This window comes from Pelophylax lessonae (assembly GCF_965119305.1).
Source record: "Pelophylax lessonae genome assembly, chromosome: 9".
Lineage (NCBI taxonomy): Eukaryota > Metazoa > Chordata > Amphibia > Anura > Ranidae > Pelophylax > Pelophylax lessonae.
Genome location: NC_138776.1, coordinates 113,963,174 through 113,981,682, shown reverse-complemented (window position 1 = coordinate 113,981,682; position 18,509 = coordinate 113,963,174). Strand labels below are relative to the sequence as shown.

Below are 18,509 nucleotides of genomic sequence, written 5' to 3'. Positions count from 1 at the left end.
AAACTCCCCAGACCTTAAGCCCATTGAGAACTTATAGTCAATCTTCGAGGTGGGTGAACACAAAAATCCCACAAATTCTGACAAACTCCAAGCATTGATTGTGCAAGAATGGGCTGCCATCAGTCAGGATGTGGCCCAGAAGTTGATTGACAGCATGCCAGGGTGAATTGCAGAGGTCTTGAAAAAGAAGGGTCAACACTGCAAATATTTACTTTTTGCAAGCATTTTAAAAGTGTCAAAGGCTTTTATTGACAATTACATTAGGTTTATGCAATTATACTTCAGTATACCATAGTAATATCTGACAAAAAATATCTAAAAACACTGAAGCAGCAGACTTTGTGAAAATGAATATTTGTCTTTCTCAAAACTTTTGGCCATGACAGTACTACTAGAGAACAGGTCTATGAAATCCAGTGTCTAAATCCATCACCTAGAACAAGTATTCAGCAAGTGAAGGAGGTGGTCAGGATCACAGTGCAGGAGCTTCCACCTTCGAAACCCAGCCAGGGAGTAGGGATGATCGAACTTTTCAAAAGTTCAGTTCGGCCAGAACATCCGAACTTCCCGAAAGTTCGGCCCGGAATTCAGAACCCCATTGAAATCAATGGGACCCGAACTTCGGTAATCAAGAAACACCATTTTGAAGCCCTAAAACCAAATAAATGCCCCTAAAAAGTGCCTAGGGTTCTGGGTCATGCCCCAGGGACTATTAATCACACAAAAAAGTTCTTAAAAATTGTCATTTTTGATAGAGAGCCAATTATTGAAAAAATTTTAAAAAAAAAATTTCTTTGGATTTAGTGTCTGGGGGGTCTAAAAAGTGTACCTGTGAAGTTTCAGCTCTGTAGCATATCCAGAACTATAAAAAAAAAAAAAAAAAGATTGTATTAGGTCACTTATAGAACAGGGATATGGCTCCGCTATTTTCACACCTTGCCGGTTTAGTAGCAAGCGTTTTTTGGGCATTTTTTGGGGGACTTTGGAGGCAGGCAAAACATCTGAACTTCTGTGTAGGGGTATATATATACATACACCCATGTCTGTATATATACACATATATAGGTGTGAAAATAGCGGAAATCTATGCTTGCGCTAATTCACACTAATATGGCTTCTCTCCTATAACACCTATATATGTGTATGTGTAAAATGCATATAAGTGTGTGTGTATATATAACCCTATACAGAAGTTCAGATGTTTTGCCTGCCTCCAAAGACCCCAAAAAATGCCCAAAAAAAATGCCTGCAAGAACACACCTGGGCATTTTTTTTTGGCGCAGGCATTTTTTTTGGGTCTTTGGAGGCAGGCAAAACTTCTGAACTTCTGTATAGGGTTATATATATACACACACACTTGTATGTATTTATACACATACACACATATAGGTGTTATAGGAGCGGAGCCATATTAGTGTGAATTAGCGCAAGCATAGATTTCTGCTATTTTCACACCTATATATGTGTATGTGTATATATATACAGACATGGGTGTCTGTATATATATATATATACCCCTACACAGAAGTTCAGATGTTTTGCCTGCCTCCAAAGACCCAAAAAAATGCCTGCGCCAAAAAAAATGCCCAGGTGTGTTGTTGCAGGCGTTTTTTTTGGGCAATTTTGGGCATCTTTGGAGGCAGGCATAACATCTGAACTTCTGTGTAGGGGTATATACACCCATGTATGTATATATACACATACACATATATAGGTGTGAAAATAGCAGAAATCTATGCTTGCGCTAATTCACACTAATATGGCTCCGCTCCTATAACACCTATATGTGTGTATGTGTATAAATACATACAAGTGTGTGTGTATATATATATAACCCTATACAGAAGTTCAGATGTTTTTCCTGCCTCCAAAGACCCCAAAAAAATGCCCAAAAAAATGCCTGCCCCAAAAAAAATGCCCAGGTGTGTTCTTGCAGGCGTTTTTTTGGGCATTTTTTGGGGTCTTTGGAGGCAGGCAAAACATCTGAACTTCTGTATAGGGTTATATATACACACACACACACACTTGTATGTATTTATACACACACACATATAGGTGTTATAGGAGCAGAGCCATATTAGTGTGAATTAGCGCAAGCATAGATTTCTGCTATTTTCACACCTATATATGTGTATGTGTATATATACATACATGGGTGTATATACCCCTACACAGAAGTTCAGATGTTATGCCTGCCTCCAAAGACGCCCAAAAAATGCCCAAAAAAAAATGCCAGCTACAAAAACGCCCAGGTGTGTTTTTGCAGCTGGCGTTTTTTTGGGCATTTTTTTGGGGTCTTTGGAGGCAGGCAAAACATCTGAACTTCTGTGTAGAGGTATATACACCCATGTATGTATATATACACATATATAGGTGTGAAAATAGCAGAAATCTATGCTTGCGCTAATTCACACTAATATGGCTCCGCTCCTATAACACCTATATGTGTGTATGTGTATAAATACATACAAGTGTGTGTGTATATATAACCCTATACAGAAGTTCAGATGTTTAGCCTCCCTCCAAAGACCCCAAAAATATGCCCAAAAAAAACGCCTGCAAGAACACACCTGGGCATTTTTTTTTTGGCGCAGGCATTTTTTTGGGCATTTTTTTGGGGTCTTTGGAGGCAGGCAAAACATCTGAACTTCTGTATAGGGTTATATATATACACACACACTTGTATATATTTATACACATACACACGTATAGGTGTTATAGGAGCGGAGCCATATGCCTGTTAATTATTTAATTAGCGCAAGCATATGTTTCTGCGACTTTCACACCTATATATGTGTATGTGTATATATATATATATATACAGACATGGGTGTATGTATATATACACCTACACAGATGTTCAGATGTCATGCCTGACTCCAAACATCTCCTCAAAAAAGCCCTAAAAACGCCTGCAGCAAAAAGAATGCTCACAGGTGAGAAGCCATATTAGTGCACTGAATGTGACACAAGAGAAACGATCTTTTCTCTATAGCGGTCACCCTGATATGGAAGGGTTTTGTCACCCTGCCATAGCAGTCACAGTCAGTTAACCCTACACTACACTACGGTCCCCTTACACTTAACACTTTCCCTACAGAAACGGAATAATTAAAGCTAACTTTAGTGGAAAATAGCACCCTACAATAGATATCCCTTTCCTCACACTAAAAATTGCTAAATGACACTTTGTAACAGAAGTCACAGAACTGCTTCCACTCTCTTCCATGTCCCTGTATAACAAAGCTAGGAATTTGGCGGGGGCTATCTTATATACTGGGGGGCATATTCACTAATGATTGGCCTATGGACCCCCTAGTCACTCCAATCACATTCCTAGCATTCTCCTGCCCCCTCAATTGGCTTTTACTGATGGTTCTGGTCCAATCACGGGCTATTAAAGCCCATTTCCTGAACCATTGTATTTTGGTCGGTTCTGGTTGCCGAATTCCGAACTTTTTCAGCAAAAAGTTCGGAATTCAGCCGAACCTCGAACAGCCAATGTTCGGGTCGAACCGATGGTCGACCCGAACCGTTCGATCATCCCTACCAGGGAGAGCAGCTCACATTTTAATCCACACAGGTTCCCCTTAATCGCTTTAGCCCCAGCCGCCACAGATGTACGGCGGCAGTCTGGCTCTCCCAGGCAAAGTTCCGTACATGTACGGCGCTCGCCTGGGAGGAGCTAGGGGGTGATCGCGCGCCACCGGAGACGCGCTCCCGCCCCCACTCGTCAGCGGGGAAACTAGTGCATATAACAGGTGGCTCCGATGGCCATCGGCCACTCGCGATCTTCCGCCGCTGACAGAGAAGGATGGACGAATGATGTAAACACAGCAGTCCGTACTTCTCCCTGAAGTTATCACAGATGTCATGTGATCCTGCTATATAGGATCACATGTCTCTGTGATGACTTCACAAGCCACGTCCCCCACAGTTAGAATCACACCCCTAGGGTCACATTTAACCCCTTGATCACCAATACGGTTAACCCCCTTCCCTGCCAGTGTCATTTTTACAGTAACAGTGCATATTTTTAGCACTGATTACTGTAGTAATATCACTGGTACCCCCAAAAGTGTTAAAAATGTCAGTTAGGGGTCCGATCTGTCCGCAGTGTCGCAGTCGCGCAAAAGATCGCAGATTGGTTTTTTGAGGGTTGTTTATGTAGGTATAAAAGAAGGAAAATTGGGGTGGGAAGAGACTGTACTATGTGTAGCTTTATCATGAAGACAAGTTGGCTGTATAGGAATAGAAGTAGGGTACTGCAGATAAATTGGGATAAGAGATTGTGATTGCTATATATTTGTATTAAAAATGATGTAAGAACCCTACTTTTTCCTACATTGTTAAATAACATGATTATAATGTATACTTTTGTTGTACAGACTTATCTCAAACCCTTAATAGAAAATATATAAGTGAAAAAAAAAAAATCGCAGATTGCCGCCATTACTAGTATTAAAAAAAAACAATAAAAATGACATAAATCTTTTCCGTAGTTAGTAAACGCAGTAAGTTTTGCGCAAACCAATCAAAATATGCTTATTGCTAATTTTTTTTTTTTTTTTACCAAAAATATGTAGCAAAAAACAAATTGGCCTAAAATGTTAAAAAATTTAGATTTTTACTTTTTTTTTTTTTTTGAGAATTTCATATAAAAGAATGTGAAAAATATAGTTTTTTTTTTTTCAAAATTGTCTCTTTTTTTGTTTATAGAGCAAAAAATAAAAATCGCACAGGTGATCAAATACCACCAAAAGAAAGCTCTATTTGTGGGGAAAAAAAAGTTGTCAATTTAGTTTGGGTACAGCGTCGCACGACCACGCAGTGCCGAATCGCAAAATAGGGCCTGGTCATTGAGCAGCCAATTCCTCCAGTCTGAAAGTGGTTAAGCATGTCTGATTGAGTGGTTAACAGGTCCTTCTGGGCCTTATTTGGATTGGAATTGATAAAAGCAAAGCTGCCTTTATTTGTCGGTACTTGTTCTGGCTCAGTCGGAACAGCAAGAAAAATAGAAATATAGGGGCTGCCCCTGAAAAGCATAGAGTTCTAACTTATTTTTGCGTACTTGTCCTGTGTCACTGATATTAGAAACAGCCAGGACAATAGAGCATTTTCAGGATATCAGTGGCAGCCTCTGCAATTCATTTTACTAAAGAATTTTGCCTTTATTCTAAAATCAAAAAACACTGAAAAATATTTGTTCAATTTTAATAGACCGTAACATGGAATACTTGTAAAAGAGTTCTTCCTTCACAGTAACAGGTAATTAGGCTATTTTTCTGCTTTCTTCACAGATTATTCAAAGGTGCATCTAACACAACTAATGGAAAAAGCTGAAGCAATTGCAGGACGTATGCTGAAATTTTCAGTTTTTTACCGAAATCAACACAAAGAATACTTCGACTACACCCAGTAAGACATGGATCTTTTCTTCTAATTATGTTACTAAAATCTAAAACTAATACAGTATATATATTTTATATACTATATTACCAAAAGTATTGGGACGCCTGCCTTTACACGCATAGGAACTGTAATGTAATCCTAGTCTTACTCCATAGGGTTCAATATAGAGTTGGCCCACCCTTTGCAGCTATAAAAGCTTCAACTTTTCTGGCTGTCCACAAGGTTTACGAGTGTGTCTATGGGAATATTTGACCATTCTTTTAGAAGCGCAATTGTGAGGTCGGGCACTGATGAGGACAAGAAGGCCTGGCTCGCAGTATCCGCTCTAATTCATCCCAAAGGTGTTCTATCAGGTTGAGGTCAGGACTGTGCGGGCCAAACAAGTTCCTCCACCCCAATTCGCTCATCTATGTCCTTATGGACCTTGCTTTTGTGCACTGGTTCAAATCATTTGGTGGAGGGGGGATTATGGCGTGGGTTTTTTTTTTTTGTTTTTTTTTTAGCGGTTGGGCTTGGCCCCATAGCTCCAGTAAAGGGAACTCTTTAAGACGTCAGCATACCAAGATATTTTGGATAATTTCATGCTTCCAACTCTGTGGGAACAGTTTGGGGATGGCCCCTTCCTGTTCCAACATGACTGCGCACCAGTGCACAAAGCAAGGTCCATAAAGACATAAATGAGTACTGTGGCTCAGAGGAAGAGGGGATCTCCCCTCGAAACGTGTTAGCCTTCTGGAGGGACCTTTGACCTGCTGGGAACAGGCTTGGTGACCTGGTCGCTTTATGTCTACTATGGACTTTAATAATGTATAAAACAAAATATACTCGCAAGCATATTAATGAAAAAAACATATCAAAGATACTAATTGGGTAATGGGCAGGGTTGGTGCACCCTCTTTTCTTTGTTTTACATTGTCTCCATTGGGTTTCTCCCCAACCCTTAGAGGGCAGCAAAACCTTTGCTCTCCTTTGAGCCACCAAGAACCTTTCATACATCCATTACCATTCGCCTCCCTCGAGCGGAGGAAAATACTTTTGCAAAGTTTATCTAGGGTCTTATGTAGACTATTGACATGTGTCATCAGGTCAAGATCAATACCCTCAGACCTCAGCAACAGCGGGGTCATTTACATACTGTGTGTGTATTTAAAGTGATCTGGACAGCTGTAAACCTGCCAAAATCAAAAGTGCTCCACCACCCTCGCCATGTATCCCATGCTCCACTGTCCCACCTGTGTGCCCAAGATGGCCAGGGCAGGTACAAATCTAAATGTGAACGTCAGTTGCACCTTCGTGTGAAAATTACAATTGCGCTACACATATTTGGGACTTCCGTGCAACCCAGAGTAAGAACAATGATTCTAGGCCCATTATTATTGTTAACAATACATTTGATGACCTGTAAAGTCCCACATGCGTGAGACTTTTTGGGAGCCTAGCTGTGTACGGGACCCCGAAAACCAATCACCACCTTCAGGTTTTCTAATGGCGTAAATTGTGCATTTCACCTCCGCACTACCTGTCACAGTTTCAGAGGCCCTGAAATTTCCAGATAGCACAACCCCCCCAAATGACCCCATTTTGCAAAGAAGACACTCCAAGCTATTTGCTGAGAGGCATGGTGAGTCCATGGAATATTTTATATTTTGCCCCAAGTTCCAGGAAAATTATTATTTTTTTTTTTTGTTTTTGTTTTTCTACACAAAGTTGTCACTAAATGATATATTGCTCACACATGCCATGGGGCCATGGGTATATGTGAAATGACACCCCAAAATACATTCTTCTGCTTCTCCTGAGTATGGGGATACCCCATGTGTGAGACTTTTTTGCAATCTAGCTGCGTACAGGACCCCGAAATCCAATCACCACCTTCAGGTTTTCCAAGTGCGTAAATTGTTGATTTCACTCCTTACTACCTATCACAGTTTTGAAGGCCATGAAATGCAAAGATAGCAACCCCCCCCCCCCCCCCAATTACCCCATTTTGCAAAGTAGACACTCCAAGCTATTTGCTGAGAGGCATGTTGAGTGTTTTGCAGATCTCACTTTTTGTCACAAAGTTTTGGAAATTGAAAAAAGAGGAAAAAATGCATTTTCCTTTTTTTTTTTCTTCATTTTCCAAAATAAATGAGAGCTGCAAAATACTCACCATGCCTCTCAGCAAGTAGCTTGGAGTGTTTACTTTGCAAAATGGGGTCATGGGGGGGGGGGGGGGTTGTGCTATCTTGGCATTTCATGGCCTTCAAAACTGTGATAGGTAGTAAGGATTAAGGTTTGACAGGGATTTAGGAGGAATTAAAATCCTTTCTGTAGCGATACAATCATCCTAGTTTGCACATTCTATCTGTTCATGAGCAGAGAATATCTTTGGAGGATTTTACAGGTAGTTGTACCCAAGGAGGCAAGGTGAAGCTGAGAAGAATAAAGCTGCACAATGTCAAGGCTTTTGCAGATGGGTGCAGCAGGCATGTTGCATGATGCTCATTGTTCAATAACATGGCAATCTGGAGAAGAAAAATATTCCACAGCTTCCTCCAATACTAGCTCAAGGGCCCATTCATATTAAAATAATTGCTGTGCTGTGAATGAATAGACAAAATTACCAAAATAGTAATAAACACTGTGAACATCAAACATAATCGTGTATAAAGTCCCATATGATGTGACTGTCCAATGATTGACTTTTTTAATAAAATTGTAAATTATGAAAATATCCAGTATTCAATGTGAAACCAACTTGCTCTTCAAATGTGGCTATGGATATCAAGCAAAAAAAAGTGGATCACCCAAGTGCACCTCCACCATTGAAGTAAATATGTGGGTTGGTTTTGGATCTCCCCTATTTATTATAAATATGTATTCTCTTGTCTATTCCTATAGTTAGACAGTCTATCAAACCTCTGATAAGGTTAATGGTGAGGATATAATAACAATGTTAGCTATAAAAATAAACCCACTGCTTAACCACTTCAGCTCCGGACCAGAGCACTTTTTGCAATTTGGCATTGCGCTGCTTTAACTGGTAATTGCGCAGTCATGCAACGCTGTACCCAAACAAAATTTGCGTCCTTTTTTTTTCAACAAATAGAGCTTTCTTTTTTCCACAAATATTTTCTACTTTTTGTATAAAAAAAAAAAATCCAATAAACTCAATTTTTGTCATACATTTAGGCCAAAATGAACCCAGCCACGTCTTGGTGTTCATATAAGCATATATTTATTCGTTTGGGCAACAGTTATAAAACTGTGGTACATTTACTTGAATTTACGCAGCTTTTAGTTTGACTGCCTATCTCATTTCTTGAAGTGCTAAAATGGCAGAGCAGTACAAAATCCCCCAAATGACCTCTTTTTGGAAAGTAGACACCCCAAGAAATTTGTTGAGAGGCATGTTGAGCCCATTGAGTGCCGGTTCACATTATTGCGGATGCGCTGATCGCATGTAATTCGGAGCGCACTGCTCCTTCATTACATGCGATCTCCTGTGCGGATGCGAGTTCAGCCATACACTTTGTATGGCTGAATTTGCAGCGCATCTGCAGCAAACACGCACATGAGGCATTTTTTGAGCCGCCTCAGAATCGGATCGCACAGTGGTTCACACTTGTGCAATCTGATTCTGTGCGTACTTGCAGATCGCACTGCGATATGCGATCAAACTGGGGGTGTCGTTAACATTTAATTGACACCCCCTGCGTATCGCATATGGCAGTGTGAACTGCTAGATGTGCGGATGCGATGCGGGATCACGCTGAATATTCGCAGCGTTCCCGCATCGCACAAATGTGAACCGAGCCTGAATATTTAATTTTTTTGCCACAAGTAATTGAAAAATGACAAAAAAAAACAAACATTTTTACACAGTTATCACTGAAATGATATATTGCTTACGCATGCCATGGGCATATGTGGAATTAAACCCCAAAATACATTCTGCTTCTTCTCCTGAGTATATGGATACCATAGATGTGAGACTTTTTTGGAGCCTAGCTGCGTACAGGACCATGAAAACCAATCACCGCCTTCAGAATTCCAAAGGGCGTAAATTGTTAGTTTCACTTCCTCGCTATCTATCACATTTTTTGGAGGCCCTGAAATGTCAAGATAGCACAACCCCCCCCCAAAAATGACCCCATTTTGGAAAGTAGACATCCCAAGCAATTTGCAGAGAGGCATGTTGAGTCCATGAAAGATTTTACATTTTTGCCACATGTTTCGGAAAAATTACAACACTTTAATTTATTTTTTTACGCAAAGTTGTCACTTAAATGATATACTTCTCACACATGCCATGGGTATATGTGAAGTTACACCCCAAAATACATTCTGCGGCTTCTCCGGAGTACAGGGATACCACTTTTTTAGCAGTCTAGCCGCATACAGGACCCCAAAAACCAAGCACCCCCTTCAGGCTTTCAAAGGGCGTAAATTGTTGATTTCACTCCACACTACCTATCACAGTTTCGGAGGCCATGAAATGCAAAGATAGCACAAGCCCCCCCCCCCCCAAAATGACCCCTTTACTCAAAGTAGACACTCCAAGCAATTTGCTGAGAGGCATGTTGAGTATTTTACAGATTTCGCTTTTTGTCACAAAGTTTTGAAAATTGAAAGAAAAAATTTTTTCCTATTCTTCGTTTTTCAAAACGAAGCTTATGCCATACATCACCCACTCTTCTAACCACTTGAAGACCAAGCCCTTTTTGACACTTTTTGTTTATGTGAAAAATGTATTTATTTTTTGCTAGAAAGTTACTTTGAACCCCCAAACATTATATATTTTTTTAAAGCAGAGGCCCTACACATTAAAATGGTGGGTGTTGCAATTTTTTGTATTTGTTTGTAATAATCAATGTTATACCAAAAATAGTTGTGTTCCAGACTATAATTCAAGCACTTCTGTATGAACTTCCTTTGTGGACATTTAGGGTCACTCATCTCTTTTAAGGCCCATCTTAAAGCTGACAAAGCTTCCTGATGATTAATGATAGTATAAAGTCTCGCTCATCTGCTGTTGCTAGATAGATAGTATCAGAATCGAGTTTGATGTCATTTAGTAGCTGTATAAGGTGTTTGGTGTCCTTTAAATAGGATCTAGTCTTCTGTACTGGCTCGACATGGGGGTTAGGTTAAGGAGTACTGCAGCCGGGTCATCTAGGAGAGAGAAGCCCGTGAGTTTAAAAACAATTGCCAATACTCTTTGCCAAAACGGACGAGCCTGTGGGCACTCCCAAAAGATGTGGAAAAGTGTGCCTGGGAGCATGTTACAACACCACCACAATTGGCTGTGGCCTGGAAATATTGATGTCAAGATGGAAGGGGTTCGATACCAATGTGCCATGATTTTATAAGTGATTTCCTGATATTTGCTACATAAGGAGGACTTATGGGCAAAGAAAAGGATCTGGGTCTTTTGGGCCTCAGTGAACGAGACGTTGAGGTCCCATTCTCATTTGGTCAAATATGGAGGGTCAGTTTGGGATGAAATTGTCTGCAGAATTCTGTAAGAGCAAGAAAGGGATCCCCGGAGGGGACCGTCACCAACACAGAGATCCTCAAAGGGGGTCGGTCGGTTCCGGAAATCGGTGTGGTCCGGAAGAGAACGAAGGAAATGGGACAATTGCCTAATCTTCCATTGTCCAAAAATTTATGAATCAAATTAGCTATTTAGCACGGAGGGGTGATGCCATCCAGAGGGGCCTAGAAAGAGTGAGGCTCTGACCAAGCTCTGCTCAGGCTGTAATAGAAATGTCTTATCTGCAAGGAATTGTGCAAAGTCCGAGTGGTCAATGATTGGCGTCAATGGTGAGGGAAAGCCCGACACTCCCATCCATTTAAAATATTTGTGAAGCTCCATTAGTGTAGGATCAATCAATAGGCGAGGAGGGAGGGATCGACCGCAACGCGGCTCAACCCACGGAAGGCCGGCCAACGGGACCGGTACCGTGTCTTGTTCCAGCGACATCCATCATTTATGGGACTGATGTCTAGACCAGTCCACTCTTCTATTCAAATGTGTTGCTATGCGTTATAGGGCAGGGTCAGGAAGACCTATATCCCCTCTGATCTTTGCAAGAGCGTCCTAATCCTGGAAGGTTTGTTCTGCCATACATAACGGATAAACATTGTCCGTAGTTTGTGGAAAAAGTCCGGAGGTATCTTGATTGGTAAAGTTTGCAGGCGATACAAAAGACGCGGCATGATGTTCATTTTTAGGACGTTGCATCTTCCGAACCAGGATATGGCAAGGGACTTCCATTTGTCCAGGTCAGTAGAGAAAGCAGTAAGTAAAGGGAGGAAGTTATGCTTGTAAAGGAGTTGTAAGTTAGTGGGAATCTTAGTCCCAAGATATTGGATGTAGTGCGACGCCCAACGAAACGGGAAATTACAACTAAGGCTAGTGAGGAGTTGTGGAGAGAGGGACATTGAGGGCTTCAGACTTTTGTAAATTGACTTTGAAGTCCGACAAGGCCCAGTATCTGCGGATTTCAGCTAGCAGAACCTGTAATGAGATACGTGATGGTATGAGCTGGTCTCTAATCCTCTAATGTCGGGGTTGTGTCTGATGTGCTGTAGGAGGGGCTCTAAGGACAGTATGAAGAGAAGTGGAAAAAGGGGGGAGCCCTGCCTCGTACCATTGCGGATATTGAATGGGTCAGAGATTACTCCATTCACTTTAACTGTAGCTGTCGGGTTTGAGTAAATAGCGGATATCCACGACCGTACAGGCGCCTGCATGCCAATGTGGCATAGGGGTGGCTAGCAGAAATGTCCAGTTCACCTTATCGAACACTTTTTCAGCATCGGTGGCTTTTGCTCCCTAGTCTCTCTATTGCGAACAAACCCGACCTGATCAAGGGGATAATCCACTGCATAACCGGGCTCAACCTGTCAGCAATGATTTTTGTAAACAGTTTTTAGGTCACAGTTAAGCAAAGAAATAGGTCTGTAACTGGCACACTGTAGCGGGTCTTTGCCTGGCTTCGGAATGACTGTGATGCTGGCATGCAAAAGATCAGGAAGCATTTCATGGTCATCCAGCAATCCATTAAAGGCATCAGTGAAATAAGTTGCCAAATGTTCCTGAAACATTTTATAATCGGTTACCATCAGGTCCCGGCTTTCCGGTAGGAGTCCCTGCAATGGCTCTCGAAAGTTCCTTCTCAGAGATGGACTGGGAGAGCAACTCTTTTTCCTCGCTTGTAAGAGAAGGGAGACCTGCGGCGTCGAGGTAGGTCCTAAATTTCCGCAGTTCTGTCCGGTGCAGGGGAGGTAGACGAGGAGAGGAAGGGTGTAAGTCGTAAAGCGAGGCGTAAAAGTTTTGAAAAGCGTCGGCCATGGCCTGTGAATTAAATGTTTTCTCCCCCGAAGGGGTTGATATAGCGGGGATGTAAGATAGGTTACCTTGGGTATGCAGGGGGTTCACTAGAGGTTTACTACACTTGTCCCCAAATTAATAAAAAATTCTACTGGCTTTCATTAGGCTATTCTTAGCTTGAAATAAACAGTGTTCCCTAATCCACTCAGGCAGGCATGTAACCTCAGCCTCCACAATGGGATCTGAATTTAGTTTATGGCATCTTTCTTTTTAGTGTAATTTGGATAAAAGACACTCTAAAGTGCTCGCCCTTTCAGTTTTCACTCTATGACTGTGTTTGAGCACTCCTCTAATGTAGCATTTGTGAGCTGACCATAGGGAAAGAGGGTTAGATACTGAGTCTTTGTTTGTTTTGAAGAAAAGTATACATGCTTTGATCAAGGGGTCCTGCAAAAGTTATTTATTTAGTCGCCAAGTAGCGGATCTCGGAATCTAATGACGCAAAGCTAATTCCATGGGCCGAGAGGGCAATACGGCCAATCTCAGCCCTGGAAACTGCTGGGATCGAGGAATGAGAGACCAAAAATTGGTCTAATCTGGATTATGAAAATAAGGTGTAATCTCTCTTAGGGATAAAGTATGCGCCAAATATCCATTAGACGGTGAGAGTGAAAAAGGTCTCTGAGTTTGGCCCTAGAACTCTGTGGGAGCAGGGCCGGACTGGCGTACCGGGATACCGGGAATTTCCCCAGTGGGCCGCCGGCCCTGGGGCCGCTTTAAGATGCGGCCGCTTTAAGCATTGGGACCGCGCTGCGGCCGCGCTGTGATGGCGGCTGCAGCCCCGGCCCCCGCTGTGCTCCAGTGACAGATACATTCTTGGAGTCTTTCCTACGTCAGCCGCTATGAGCGGCATGACGTCACATCCGGCGGGAGCGGCTGCGCGGCGGTGGATCATCTGACTGTCTGCATGACGGTCACGGCGCCGATCCCTCCCACACCTCACAGAAGCCAGCAGCAGCGGTAGCAGCATGATCGCAGCCAGGTCACACTGTGTGACTGAAGGAAGAGTGGAGCGGAGCGGAGCAGAGGCTGAGACAGCACAGCCAGGCAAGTGTAAATGGGCTGGGGCCTGGGGGACCTCGTCCTCTTGCATTTGGGGGAGAGAATCAGCATATTAGGGCCCCTAATGCTAACCTACCCCCCCCCCTCATACAATGCTTATCTGCCATCCCCCCTGGGGCCCCTCCCCCAAATACAATGCTGTTCCCCTCCTCCTAATACAATGCTAACCACCCTCCCCCTAATAAAATGATGACCTCCCCCTAATACAATGCTGATCCCCCCCCCCCAAATTTAGGAGGAGGGAGGGGAAACAGCTTTGTGTTAGGGGGAGGTCATCATTTTATTAGGGGGAGGGGAGTTAGCATTGTATTAGGAGGAGGGGAACAGCATTGTTTTAGGGGGATCAGCATTGTATTAGGGCCCCTGATAATTCTGACATCTCCTGTGCCATGTCCGCACAGCCCCTGACATGTCCTGTACTATGTCCGCACAGCCCCTGACGTCCTGTGCCATGTCCGCACAGCCTCTGACATGTCCTGTGCCATGTCCGCACAGCCTCTGACATGTCCTGTGCCATGTCCGCACAGCCCCTGACATGTCCTGTACTATGTCCGCACAGCCCCTGACGTCCTGTGCCATGTCCGCACAGCCTCTGACATGTCCTGTGCCATGTCCGCACAGCCTCTGACATGTCCTGTGCCATGTCCGCACAGCCTCTGACATGTCCTGTGCCATGTCCGCACAGCCCCTGACATGTCCTGTACTATGTCTGCACAGCCCCTGACGTCCTGTACTATGTCCGCACAGCCCCTGACATGTCCTGTGCCATGTCCGCACAGCCCCTGACATGTCCTGTACTATGTCCGCACAGCCTCTGACATGTCCTGTGCCATGTCCGCACAGCCTCTGACATGTCCTGTGCCATGTCCGCACAGCCTCTGACATGTCCTGTGCCATGTCCGCACAGCCCCTGACATGTCCTGTACCATGTCCGCACAGCCCCTGACATCTCCTGTACCATGTCCGCACATCCTCTGACATCTCCTGTGTCATGTCCGCAAATCCTCTGACATCTCCTGTGTCATGTCCGCACATCCTCTGACATCTCCTGTGTCATGTCCGCACATCCTCTGACATCTCCTGTGTCATGTCCGCACATCCTCTGACATCTCCTGTGTCATGTCCGCACATCCTCTGACATCTCCTGTGTCATGTCCGCACATCCTCTGACATCTCCTGTGTCATGTCCGCACATCCTCTGACCTCTCCTTTACCATGTCCGCACTTTTACCACTTTTAACTAGAATTTGCTCTTTTATATATAAAGCCCTGCTTTTATAACTATCTTATCTATGATAGTACACTCTTCAAATTTGCTTTAAAATGCATGGCTTTCCCTTTTATGAACAAGAAAATAATGGCGTTATGCTGTTGGGCCGGTATAATAATGGTATGGGGCTGGTATGAAATTTTTTCCAGGGCTGAATTTTATTCCCAGTCCGGCTCTGCGTGGGAGGGCCGAGGAGCCAGTTGAGGTGTCCTTATGGGTGGATCAATAGTAAGATTAAAATCTCCCCCAGTACATTCGTACCCTCAGAAAAAAATGCCAGAGCAGACAAGTATGTTTCAAGGGCCGCGATCTGGTTCACATTCGGTAGATAAACATTTGCCAAGGTGAAAGTTTGGGACTGGATTTTGCCCTTCAAAAACAGGTACCTGCCCTCATGGTCCATGCGGAGGTCCAAAAATTGCCAGGGAAGGGTCTTGGTCAATAGGATACTCGTTCCCTTAGATTTAGATGAGGAGGAAACACTATGATAGGCTGTCGGAAAATGTTTGTCTGAAATTTTTGGAATTTTGCCTGAGCGGAAGTGGGTTTCTTGAAAAAAAAAAAACGCCTTAGGGCGTTGTCTCCGTAGGTCCGCAAGGCAGCTAGATCCTTCAAAGTCATTGCGGTAGAGCGGAACCCAGCCGTCAACATACGCCAAGGATTAATGCGGGGAGGGGTAGAAAAGCAAGGAGAGAGGGGCGAGAAGAAGGAAAAAAAAGGGGGGGAGGGGATCTGAGGACTAAGGAGGAGTAGAAAAGGAGTAGTATGAAGATAAAGAAGAAATAGAAAACTAGAACTCCAACAGGAGGGCAACTGCCAGTATAGGCAGCAAAAGCCTAGTGGGAGGGAAGGGTATGACACTTTAGGGGGTAGGCCCCCAGGCCGGTCGGGATGCCCACAGTCCGCATTCGCACAAGCCGATACATGAAAGGGCGTCATATATATATATATAAACTTCTCCAGGGTAGACGACAACAGAAGAGAAAAACAACATGAGAGAGAACTGCAGGCAAATGTACAAATTCAGTCAGCAGGTACGTTACATCCAAGGAACCGTATATCCCCCTAGGGCTTGTGCCCGGAGAGGAGGAGCAGCAGCCCTTGTCCCCATGTTTTTAAAAAAAAAAAAAGAAACACAAATCATATAAGCACTGCTACTGTTAATCCATGCATAAATCTGTCTACAAATAAGATCAGTTAACAGTAAGCCACGCTTGCACAAGTCTCCGAGGTAAGTCCTCCAGGCCATCAGGGTGAACCCTCTTTTCCGATGAGGCGAAGAAAGAAAAAAAAATTGCTTTTGAATAAGATTATTGCGATAAAAATGTATAAAAGGTCTCTCGACCGATCAGTCTAATCTTAGCTAGACAAGGCGCTCAGCTAAGGAAGTTCCGAACAGACCAGACCATTAGGCCACCTCCATTCTCCGAGAACCAAGCCTACAAGGTCAGTAGCTAACCAGGTGGCTGCCTACTCAGGACTGAGGGGTGAAAAAGCAAAAAAAAATAATTTTTCTGAAACACAGACCACCCAAATGTAGGTTCTGAAAACAATGTAATAACTTAGGATCAAATGACGTGCAGGGAAGTACAGTCTCCAACTGAGGTTTCTAAGTGTGGGGAATATATTCAGCTCTCCTATAAGGAACGGAGGTTGGTGGGTCAAGGTTCATGATCCTGGAGAGTCTGCGACCTCCTGTGTCTGGGTCGGCGGTGTTCTCTCGATCTCTGTGGTCTGCCACTTGGGGCTCCCGTATAGCCCACAGTCGGAAGGGCAAAGGCCAGACAATTGGAGGGGAATTATTGACATATCCAGCGCGCTGTAAAATGCTGTCAGCCCCGAGGGATGTTTCAGAACATAAGACCAATTATCTCTCCATGCTATAAGGTGAAAGGGGTGATCCCCAGCTCATTAAACTTTTCCAGCAACGGTTTTATGCAGCCACGCCTTTGTAAGGTTCTCCGTGAGACATCGAGTAAAAGAAGGATCCGAGCCCCGTCAAAGTCTATGGGCCCCTTCCTCCAAGCTCTCTGAAGAATGTCCTCTTTAATAGAGTAATTATGCAGGCAGCAAAGAAACAACATCCCTCGGTCTGTCCCCATCCGGATTCCTAGGTCCAAGAGTTCTATGGACTTATAGCTGAGTCATGGGGATGGTCCAAATACATATTAAATTTGGCTGTCACCGTTAATTTAAGTTCCCCTTGCCCCGTGGCCTCCGGCAAACTGCGCATCCTAATATTATGCCGACGATTATGGTTCTCTAAATCTTCAAGAAGCAGGAGAAATTGGGTAATCTGATTTGTGCTTTCTGTCCTTGCAAGCTAGAAATGGATTGTGTGATTATGTCATTGTTTGACTCTAGCGTGGAAACCCTGGCCTCCACCATCACTACCTCCTGCTTGGCTGCAGACAGTTCACCCCTAAGTGCCGTCTCAACTATTTTCTTCACTAGGACATCAAAATCTTCCCTAGTATGTAGTCTCTGCAGAAGGGCCCATAGGATTTGGTCTTTGAGACTGACCGTGCTGGGAACATAATTGGGTATTACACTGCTGCTAGTGCTCACTGTGGGCACTCTCCCAGCTGGCTGGTGGACAGGGTCGTCAAATGCACAATAGCTGAGGATCGCTGTGTACTACTAGGCCCCGCCAATGCTTCTGTTGGTGAGCCACTATATCTCATTCCAGGGCTTTTCAGGGATGCCAGGGATAAACAGCGAGGCAGGCATGGCGAGAGATCACTTGGTGGTGAGAATGGGGGCAGATCGTTGCCAGCCCTTACCTCCTCAGCCTGTGGAGTCAGCAGACCTCCCTCCTTCCTCGTGGCAGAGTGCGGCGCCATCTTGAGCAGGGCCGGCGTGGAGGCAGATGGATGTGCCAGGATTAGGAAACGATCCATGGAGCCCACAGTACTCAAAGCGGGATCAGGGGTCCTCTCACACGGGTAGGAGCGGGTGAAGGAGAAGTATTATCTGGAAATTCTGAACTATAAGGCTGCCAGGAGGCCGCCGGACAGGAGCTCAGAGGAGATGCGTCCTCACTCTTCCATGCCGAGACCACGCCCCCCAGCTCCATATCTTCTTGACCATTGGGACATCCCAAAGCAATATTTGCATGAGGGGTGGGAAAAACAACGCAAAAAAGAACGTAATTCCCTAAGGCTAAACTTAGCCAACCAGGTAACATGGAGCTCAACCAGGAACAACTGGAGCTCCTCCAGAAAAAACATACACCTTCAAAGAGAAAAGAAATTCTCTTTTAGACAGCAGTCTGCAAAACCTTGCGGCCAAAAGAGGCATCCAAAGATGCCAACACATCTACTTTGTAGAATTTAGTGAACGTGTGCACTGACGACCAAGTTGCCACATTGCAAACTTGCAGCA

The 18,509-nt window shown here is 44.0% G+C and overlaps 1 protein-coding gene across 2 annotated transcripts in view; it reads left to right on the top strand.

The window, feature by feature from the left end:
• PHYHIPL (phytanoyl-CoA 2-hydroxylase interacting protein like) overlaps positions 1-18,509 on the top strand; it is a 234,731-nt gene that overhangs the window by 180,443 nt on the left and 35,779 nt on the right. For both annotated transcript variants that reach the window (XM_082268255.1, XM_082268256.1), the window contains exon 4: positions 5,301-5,418. In XM_082268255.1, the coding sequence (XP_082124381.1) occupies positions 5,301-5,418 (118 nt within the window). The remainder of the gene's footprint in view (positions 1-5,300; positions 5,419-18,509) is intronic.